Source organism: Fukomys damarensis, unplaced genomic scaffold, assembly GCF_012274545.1.
Source record: "Fukomys damarensis isolate Sample0158 unplaced genomic scaffold, DMR_v1.0_HiC HiC_scaffold_25, whole genome shotgun sequence".
Classification (NCBI taxonomy): Eukaryota; Metazoa; Chordata; class Mammalia; order Rodentia; family Bathyergidae; genus Fukomys; species Fukomys damarensis.
Window position 1 is genome coordinate 19,987,785 of NW_022900937.1, and position 10,253 is coordinate 19,998,037.

Here is a 10,253-nt window from a genome sequence, read left to right on the forward strand (position 1 = left end):
GGGATTTGAACTCGGGTCCTTGTGCTTGCAAGGCAGGCCACCGAACTGCTGAGCTAAATCCGCAGCCCTGATATATATATATATTTTTAATCCACTTAAAAGTGAGATAGCAGGCCAGGGATTTAGCTCAGTGGCACTGCACCTGACTCACAAGCACAAGGTCCTGAGTTCGATCCTTGGTACACACACACACACACACACACACACACACACACACACACACACAAAGTGAAATAGCCAAACTGAGATTTTTGGGGGCCAGCTTTTGCTAATGTCATCCCATAATAAATATCAGCAGACAGCTCAAATTCAAAATTAATGTCATTTCCCAACGAAGATGGAATTTGCCACACTATTTGAGGATCTTGATTTCTTCCAGCCGTCTTGTATTTTGTCTAAATTAAATCTAAATGTTTACCAGCATGAGTTCCACATTCTCACTGTGAATGAGAGTACTTTAAGGTGAAATTGGATACGTGTTTTAGCAGGATGTTTCCCACTGGGGAGAGCTGAGGAATGGGACACACGATCTTCAGATTGGTCCAGAGAAAGCTGTTGCTTCTCTTGGAAGCAATTCATGCTCTTGAGCCATCCACACCCAGTGCCAAGAGTGCATTTGCATTTTTGATCAAATTCTTACTCTGTATTAGTTTTCTGTCGCTGCCTGTTATGGTTTGTATCTAGTGTCCCCTAAGACCCTCATGCAATCACAGGCAGGGCTTTTGGAAGGAGATTACAGGGACTGAGAGTTGACTCCGGAGGAGTCGGGGAGGCGGGGTCTGTAGAAGGAGTGGTCCCCTGGGGCGTGGTTTGGAGGAGTTTATCCCCTTCCTGGCTCCTCCCTTCTCCCTCTGCTTCTGCTTCCAGTAACATGAGCAGCTCTCCACAGTGCTGCCCCGCCTTGGAGCCAGCTGTGAGCCAAAATAAACCTGTGCTCCTTCAAGTTATGGATGTTTCATATTGTGTCTCGGTGATGGGAAAGTGACTAAGACACTGCCGCGAAAAATGACTACCAGTCTGGTGACTTAAAGAGAGGAAGATAACAGAACTGAGGGTGCAGCTCAGTGGTTAGAGCGCTTGCCTCGCATGCACAAGGCCCTAGTTTGATCCACAATAACAACCACAATTACAACTACAACAAATGCATCCTTGGGCTGGGGATGTGACTCAGTGGTAGAGGTCTTGTGTAGCATGTGCAAGGCTCTGGATTTGATCCTCAGCACTGCAAAAACAAAACAAAACAATTCTCTTACAGTTCTGTAGATTACAAGTCTGACCTGGGTCAGGCTTGGCTGAAATCATGGTGTCCATGGAGGCTGCAGGGCAGAATCTGTTCCCTGCCTCTTCCAGCTTTTAGAAGCTCCCCGTTGCTGGCCACTCACTCACTTTCTCCAGGTTCAAAGCGAACCTGGTGGCCCCTCTCTGAGTATGCTCTGTGTGCAGGCCCCTATCAGAACCGGGAGGTTTCCAACTATTCCCTGTGCTAGCTTTCCATGCCTGTGTCTTTGAGGTTGCCTTGTCTCTCTTCTTTCTCCTCTCCTGAGATGAACTGCATTCTGGGAGGAAATGAACTGCATTCTGGGAGGCAAGGTGACTGCTCGTTGTAGAGATAGGAACCAGACTCTTGCACCAGCCACCAAGCACAATGTGACGTCGGGTAGCAGGAGCAGAGGAAGGTTGGCTTCCGGAAAGGGTCGCTGAACCTCAGCACCTATATTCATCTTCTGGGGCTGCCATAAAAAAACCCACAGCCCAAGGAGCTGAGACCCCAGGAGGTTATCTTTTCACAGTTCTCCATCGCTGGAAATCCAGGATCGAGGTCTGTCATGTTTTAGATCTAATGTGTCCCCCCAAATTCTCCTGTGTGTGGAAGGTGACTGGGTCACAGGACGCTGTGCTCACCTGTGGACTCACCCCGCTGACTGAGGAGTTCACTGCTGACTACGCAGGAGGCGGAGCCTGGCTGGAGGCGGGTCTGGGGGTGTGGCCTGGAGGGTGGATTCCGGTCTTCTCCATTCTCTCTGCTTCTCGGCTGCCGTGCCTTAAGCATCTTTCCCTCTGCCAGGCCTCTCTGCCATCCTGTTGCTGCTTTGGAGCCAGCTGAGCATGGACTGAAATGTGAGTGGAGAAAACCTCTCCTCTAAGTTGCAGGTGCCAGGCAATTTGCTGCAGCAATGGGAAGGCGATTAAGACAAGGGCTCGAGGCCTCTGTCCCAGGGTCACAAATGGCCACCATCTCTCTGCATCTTCACATAGTCCTCCTTCTGTGCAAGCACACTCCGGGTGTCCCTCTGTGAGTCTAGGTTTCCTCTTAAACCCAATGTGATAGCCCACACCTGTCATCCCCACACTCGGGAGGCTGAGGCAAGGAGGATCAGTGCAAGTTCAAGGCCAGCCTGGGCTCCAGAGTGAGTTCTCTTTACCGGGTGGTTATAGATGCTGTGAGACATGGACGTGAAATGCCAATTGCACCCTAACAGTGCTTGCCCGCCTCTTCTCCCCACCTGCCCCTCTCTTCTGCTTTTCTTCACCACCAGCGGGAAATGCTCAGTTATTTTCCCTGAGGTGATCTTCAGTTTAATAACTGGAATTATCACAGGGTTCAAACCTCCCCGGTGGGATTTCAGACATCAGCTGGCAGATGTGCAGAGGTCTCACCCGAGGCAACTGCAGGAGGGAAAACTCGCAGCTGTGCCGCCCACCCCTGCCTGGGGCTGCTCCCTCCTAAATAAGAGGCTGCCAAGATCTGACTTGATTCCATTTTACTCTAAATTGCCCACCCTGTGGCCGGGGATGCAAAGCAGAGTCCTGAAAATCAATTCCACTGTGCCAAGGGGCAGGGCCTGCAGACTTTCTGCCTGGAGATGTGACTGTGGGTGTGGAGCAAATGGTGCTTTGCCTTGGGGTCCAGTGCTTTGGAATGCAGAGCTGTTTGCAGATGTTTTCTGTTTTGATGTCCGCAGCATGCATTATGCATTCTCTGTATGATCATACTCAGTGCAGAGCCCTTTGTGAAGGCCAGAGTGGCAAGAGGGAGAAAGTGGTCATCTTCCCTCATCAGCAGTGGGCCAAGTACCAGTGATCTGGTTCCATACAGAGGCTAAGGTTGGGGAGGGGAGGACAGGTTGGTCTTGTTCTTCTCCTTCTGCCCTTTCTAGGAAGCAGTCTGCCCACCGTAAACCAAGACATTAGCAAAATTCCATGGTGAATCAAAAACTGGAAGGAATCTCTTCATTTAGCTAAGAGCCAAGCCTGATTCAAATGGTATTTCTTTCTGGGACTGTGGACCAACCTCAGGCTGCCTACTCCCTGCTTGACCGGTTTACCCAGCGTGTGTTTTGTAGTGCCAAGGCTCGCACGCAGAAATTTAGGCATGCTAAGCCCATGTTCTACCATGAAGCCACATCCCCAGCCTGTCCTTTAGAATTTGTTTGTTTTGAGACAAAGTCTTGCTTTGTAGCCCAGGCTGGCCTTGAATTCAAGGTGATCCTCCTGTCTCAGCCTCCTGAGTGCTGAGAGTATAGGTAGGCCTCGCCCTCCAAACAGAGAAGTTAGTGAGGCAAGTGAGAAACAGGTTAAGTGAGGTTGGAGTCTCTCCAAACAAAGGGAAAGCGTTGCAAACTGACAGATACCTGGGTGACTGTCACTGTCTTCAACCAACCCACTTGTGTAGAATTTACCTTTCAATGACTACAGCATCATTCATCTAAATTGCTGGTTCTTAACTGGAGGAGATGTGGCCCTTGGGGGACTTGGGGGACATCTGGGGACATCTTTACATGGCTGTGTTCAGGCACACTGGTGGGTAGAAGGTGCACACACCCCTAAACAATGCAGACAGGCTGGGTCCCCTCAATAAAGACTTGTGTGACCCAAAATGTTGGTAAGGTCAGGACTGAAAAATCTTGAAGCCAGGCATGATGTCACACAGCGGTAATGCTAGCAACTGGGGAGGCTGAGGTAGGAGGGTCACAAGTTCAAGGGCTGCCTCTGAATCTTAATGAAAGGCTGTCTCATAAAATTTTGGAGGCAGGTGGGGTGTGGAGGTAGGGCAGCATCAGGGTGCTTGGCTGGCATGTGTGAGGTCCCAGGTTCAATCTCCAATATTTCCTCCCACCAAATAAAGAGCAAAAACCTTGATCTAAGGCCACACAAAAGGGGAAAGGTTCCTGTAACACAACTACACCAAATCACACTCACTTTTCTGTGTTTATGAGTACTTGCATTTCCATAGTTCTCGGAGACTCATGGGAATATAATTGACATTCCATTTTTCTTGGTTTATTAATGTATCCTGAGCTCTTGCCTCACTATCCTCTTGTTTGTTTTTCACTTTTTTGCAGCACTGGGAATTGAACACAGGGCCTTCAAACTGAGCTATGTTACCTTCCCCCCCACTTTTTTTTTTTTTCACACAGAGTCTGACTACATTGCCCAGGCTGGACTCACACTAGCAATCCTCCTGCCTCAGCTTCCCAGCATGCTGGGATTACAGGCACACACCACCATTCCTAGCTCAGCTACCTTTTTTTTTTTTTTGGTACCAGGGATTGAACTCAGGACCTTGTGCTTGCAAGGCAGGCTGTGGAACTGCTGAGCTAAATCCCTGGCCCCTCCGTTATCATTTTTAATAGATGTATCACAATACAATGGTTCAATACCCCATAGTTTGGGGACTTGCTTAGCGGGCCATCTGGTCATGGGTGGCTCTGTGACCCTGGGGTGGCAGACACTAGCATCATGGGGCTCCATCATCAAAAGACCTTTGTGAAGCGCCCTGGGCACTCCCCTGGCAGCGGCGGGGTGGGGGGATCCTGCTGCAGAGTTCTTTCTCCAGCCCCACCACTGGGCCCTGCGGGCTCACACAGCAGCCTACTTATTAGCCAACCACCAAGGCATCTGAACACCAGACTGTGGGCCCCAGGCAGAGAGGGCAACATCGGATTCTCGGCTAACATTCATGCCAAAAGTGAGCTCATCTAGAATTCTTGGAGGACTGTGATTTCAGGAGCTCACCCTGGGTGGGCAGGAGGGGAGCGCACAGCCGGTTGACCGCGAATCCCTCCTTGTCCCAGGCTCACAGTGCCCGGGCCAGTGCTGGCCTGAGACCCTCGCTTCTCTCTGCAGGTGTTCCATGAGCAGGGCATCCTCTTCGGCTACCGGCACCCTCAGAGCTCCGCCACTGCCTGTGTGCTAAGCCTTTTCCAGATGACCAATGAGACCCTCAACATCTGGACCCACTTATTGCCCTTCTGGTACCTTCCGGACCCCAGGGGCCGGGAGGGCCGCAAGTCTGTGCCGGGATTGGGGGTCCCCCCGTGGGTGTCGGTGAATGTGAGTTGGGGGGAGGCGGTTCTGCCACAGAGTGGCCATGGGTCGTGGTGGGGTTCCAGGGAGTCCTCTGAGTGTTCACCTCCAACTCCTTCTTGGGGCTTCGTGGGTCCCTGGGGTTAAAACATCACCAGCTTGAGCAAAGCACTTACTCTTTCTGAGCTTTGTGCTTTGCCACTGCAGAGCGTGGCACAGGGCAGCTGTGAGGACGGGGAGAAGAGTTAGTAAAGGCATCAGGCAGCAGGCTGTGGGTGCTCAGGATTGTTCTGGAACCTCAGCCTTGGGGGCCCATGGTCACACGTTACAAGAAGGACCTCCTGGTGCCATGGGGACTGTTCCTGGACCCCATACCAAATTGTGCATATGTCTTTATGCAAAACCGTGTCGTGTCTGTGTGTCTCCTCTGCACGCCTTCCCGTACACTTCAAACCATCTCTAGGTGGCTGACACTTCCGGCAGCGAGGTAATGCCATTAACAGCTATTAGGCTGTGCTTTGGGAATAAGGGGCTGGAAAGTGCACATGCTCAGTACAGGTGCAGTTTTAGCCCTTGCATACTTCGATTTGCAGTTGGTCGAATCCGAGGAGGAAGAACCCATAGACAGGCTGGGGTGGTTGTGTATCAGAGATGGGCAGGTGATGAAGGTCATTTGAGTCATGAAGGTCATTTGAGACACAGAATGGAAGGGATCCGGGGTCCATGGAGTGGTTAGCCAGCCTGACCAGAAGTGGGAAGACACAGCCAGGACCAGATGAAGAGAAAGCTCCTTCCTGGAGAGCCGGAGGGGGAATAAGGTGATCTGTAGTGGAGCCTGACAGCCCAGAAGTCTGCAGCCTCAGCTAGGGGACAGCAAGGAGGCCACGTGTCATGTTAATTTTTACTTATGTAAAAGGCTCCCTGGCACTAAGGGAATGGAGCCGGCCACCTAGTTCTCCTCGCTGGGTCACTGGGGCTGCCCACGCATTGTGTTGTCCCGAGCTCTTCTGGGAGTCCGAGGTGCTCTGATTTGTGGATGGACCAAGAGTGGCTCTGGCTGGTTTGAGATTTGTGCCGCTCCACAGTGTGGGGTCCTCAGGGCCATGCACAGATCCTGGGGGTGACTGTTCAGCTATTTTACAGTACAGCCAAGCAGGCCCCATACTGCACAGGGCTCCCCTACACTGGGCCGGGCTCTCAGACACCTCTGGACTGCGTGGCACAGAGTGTCGGAAGGGGGTGGGCGTGTGCCTCAAGACACCTGAAAGGGGCCTGTGGGGCAAGCCTGAGGTTAAATTCTTTAAAAAATGGATGTTTGCTGAAGCTCTATTTCTGCTAGGGCCAGAGGAGAAAGCCTGCAAGTTTAGCAGCCAGAGGGTTTAGCCACACTCCTCATCCCGGTTTTAGTAGTCTCCTTCCTACGGAGGGAGCTGGTCCCTCAGCAGTAGTTCGTGGTAGTGAAGTGTGGGGATCTGGGGGAACTCCACATGTGGGTGACAGGCAGGTATGACAGCTGTGTATTGTTCCTGATCTTTCTAACACTCAGAATTACCCGGGGAGGTGGTGAGCTCTCCATCCTTAGAGACAGACAAGAGAAACTGGAGAATCACTCAGTCAAGAAGCTGTAAGAGGGGTTCCACTGCCCCCCCACTTGCACATAGTATTTCCCCAAAGTGAGGACTCGCAGAGAGTCGGATGCGGCATCTGAAAGGACCGTGTGGTCTGCGCTGTGTTCCAGGTTCTTTGTGTGGAGGTTTGTGACTGCGCTGTGCGTGACAGACATCTGGAATGACAGCTACTCGTGGCCCATGCTCGTGTACATGTGCACCAGCTGCGTGTACCCCCTGGCATCCAGCTGCGCACACACCTTTAGTTCCATGTCTAAGAAGGCCCGGCACATCTGCTACTTCCTGGACTACGGCGCGGTCAACCTCTTCAGCCTGGGTACGCGGCCTGCTTGGCGTTCACACCTGCCAAGCTGGGCCCCCAGCAGGGTGTTGATGGTCTTTCAGGGGGAACTCAGGAGAGGCCAGGGCCCTGCCCACGCACCTGGTGAGGGTTTTATAAGGTATGGAGCCAGCACCTGGTTGTCCGGGGACACCAGCCCTGATCTGCAGCATTGGCCGATTTCTGGGTGCAAATGCTCCCCCACAGCCCACTTCTGGCTCCCTGTGAGGCATGACTGGGTACAGAGTAGGTGGGGAGATGGACAAACTACCACATAGCAATTCCACTGCACAGAAACAGGAAGTATACGAGCTGAGTGCTGGGGACTTGGGTTAATGTGAGTTACTTAACTGTAAGTCTATGTACTTTAATTTTTAATGATGCCTGGGTTTGACAGTTCAGCTCACGGCAGCTCTGAAACTCTGGCACAGCTCGGGCAGGCCAGGCAGGGCAGGTGCAGCACAGCAGGGCTGGTCTGTCACACTGGACACAGAGCAGGGCCAGGCCACCAAGCTCATCTGCTCGGAGTGCCACAGGAACTGAGTGGAAGTTGGGTGTGGATGTCCCCAAAGTCCTGTCTTTTTCTTTTCCCAGCATGCCCCTCTCCCTGCCTCCTCTCCTCCCCGCTGCTGTGGGCATCTATCCAGCCCAGAACCTGGCTCTAGCCTCTTCCTCCCGCATGTTCCAGCTCTTGGTCTGCAACCCTATCACAAGCGCTTGTCCAGGCCAGGTGAAGTGGTGCACTCATGTAATCTGAGCTCCTCAGGAGGCTGAGGCAGGAGAGTCACAAGCTCAAGGCCAGCCTGGGCAATTTAGGGATATGGTATCTGGAAATAAAATATTAAAAGGGCTTGGGCTGTAGCTCAGTGGTAGAGCACCCCTGGGTTTGATCTCTAGTACTGGAAAAAATATTTTTTTTGTCCAAAAGGAGCATACATCTGTCTTCTTTCCTGCTCCTCTCTCCTTTCACAGGGGTATGTGTTTGTGTATGCAAACTCTCTCACCTACCTTCCTGCCTGCTAAAACCAGCTGTCTCAGCTCCAGTTTCCTGACTGTCAGGACCCAGCAGGCTCTATTATGGGCCATTTCTCTTCTACTCTTTTGTTTTTTAGGCAGAGTCTTGCTGTGCAGTAGGCTGGTCTAGATTATGTAGCCCTGGCTGCCTCTGCCTCCCAAAAGCTGGGGTTTTAGGCATGCGCCACCACACCCACCTCTAGCTGCCCCCCTGGGCCTCCCATGCACGGTGCCTCAGTTGTGGTCATCATGGTCACTATCCGGAGCCCCGGAAACTCCCTGTGCTGGGCCTGGCCCTGTCCTCCCTGCCCTTGGGCTCCTGTCCTGAGGCTCTGGCCAGCTCTGCTGTACCTTGGGCAGCTCAGAGACCCCAGTGTCTGCCACACACTGCCCATTAGCATCCGCCAGGCAGAGCAGCATGGCTCAGTCCCTGAAGTCCAGGGCCAGGAAGGGCTCGGCTGCCTGAAGCACCTGGGAGCATAGCCCTCAGCCCCTCTGTCTGAGCTACAGCCACATAGCGCCAGGGGGAGCAGAGGCTAAGCCAGTGTGGCTGCGGCCGGGTCAGGGTTCTCAAAGTCTGGGCCTGACAGTGACCATGGGCCAACCCTCACGGAGGACAGCAGCCTGTGTTCTTCCCAAGAGGCCCCCACCAGCAGGGCTCCAGAAGACCCCAGACCTAGATCAGAACCCCACACCCTGCCTCTTCTCCTCTTTCCTGCCTCTCACACCAGTGTCCCCAAAAGGGTCAGGGATGCTGGGATGCTCAGAGGTAAGCTTGGCTTTGCTCCATGGTGGCTGTGTGACCCTTGGTGAGATGCTAACCCTCTCTGGGCTGTAAGGATTAAGTGAGTTACAATATGCAAGGCGGCTCATCCCAGTGCTTGGGTTTGGGAGCAGAGCAGTGAGGGGAGGTGGTCGGGGTTCTCTTGCCCCCAGTCCCAGCTTCCTTCCCGTAGCTGGTTCTTCCTCCAGGCTCGGCCATCGCCTACTCCGCCTACACCTTCCCAGACGCACTGGTGCGCACAGCTTTCCGGAACTACTATGTGGCCCTGGCCGTGTTCAACACCAGCCTCAGCACCGGCCTCTCCTGTTACTCCAGGTACCGGCGAGGGCAGGGGCAGGGCCTGGGGGCCCAGGAAGGGATGGCGGGGCGCAGGCTCTGCCCCAGGGACCCACCCGAAGGTGGGCTGAGGCAGGCGGCGCCTTTCTGGTTTCGCACTCCGACCCCCGATGGTTTCTGGATGGGATTTTGACTTCCACCGGCCAGGTGCCTGCTGCCCCACGCCTGGGCAGGTCTTCACTCCCCGTTCGCTTATCTGTAAAGTGGGGGCAGGGCCTCCACCTCGAGGACATGGACCCAGGACCCCCACGAGCCTGGATAGAGCAGGGCCCTCGGAAACGGGCCGTGTGCCACAAGTGACCGGTGGGCCTGCCCATGTCTGTGGTGGACCCTGGTGACCTGCATGTCTAGCTCATCCCCTCGGCCAGAGGTCCAGCCCCGCACCGTTTTCCACTGTTTCTTCCCTTTGGCAACGAGTCTTAGCTGCTCTTCTCTTTGCTGAGACGCAATACCTGGCACCCACAGTTTAAAGGAGAAGAGGCTTCTGCTCGCGATTCAGTTCATAGCTGGCTGGCTCCAAGGCAGGCAGCGTGGAGCCAGGCAGCATGGCAGAGGACCTGGTGGAGGAGAGCTGCTCACCTCAGGGTGGACAGGAAGCGGAAAGCCTAGGGAGGAGCCGGGAGGGAGGTAAACCCTTCCAGGTCACGCCCCAGGGACCGCCTCTTCCAACCGTAACCACCTCCCAATAGCAAGTCAGCTCTAAGCTCCCATAGTCCATCACCTTCCCAAGGCCCCGCCTTTGAGCACAAGAGGCACTTGGGGGACCTGTAGACACCTTCCGTAACAAGGCGCCTTGTCTTGGAGACAGCTGTGATCCTTTCATGAGCTCTCTGCAGAAATAAACCTTTTTTCCTTTTTTTTTTTT

General features: G+C 53.6%; 1 protein-coding gene across 7 annotated transcripts in view; it reads left to right on the plus strand.

Moving 5' to 3' along the window:
* Paqr5 (progestin and adipoQ receptor family member 5) overlaps nt 1–10,253 on the plus strand; it is a 39,797-nt gene that overhangs the window by 23,361 nt on the left and 6,183 nt on the right. For 3 of the 7 annotated variants that reach the window (XM_033756077.1, XM_033756080.1, XM_033756079.1), the window contains 4 exons: nt 2,066–2,118; nt 5,128–5,255; nt 7,046–7,251; nt 9,241–9,367. In XM_033756077.1, the coding sequence (XP_033611968.1) occupies nt 5,209–5,255; nt 7,046–7,251; nt 9,241–9,367 (380 nt within the window). In that variant the 5' untranslated portion in view covers nt 2,066–2,118; nt 5,128–5,208. Of the gene's footprint in view, nt 1–2,065; nt 2,119–4,683; nt 4,970–5,127; nt 5,256–7,045; nt 7,252–9,224; nt 9,368–10,253 lie in introns of those variants that run through there. The other 4 variants (XM_010627752.3, XM_033756078.1, XM_010627763.3 and 1 more) reach the window with 3 other exon arrangements.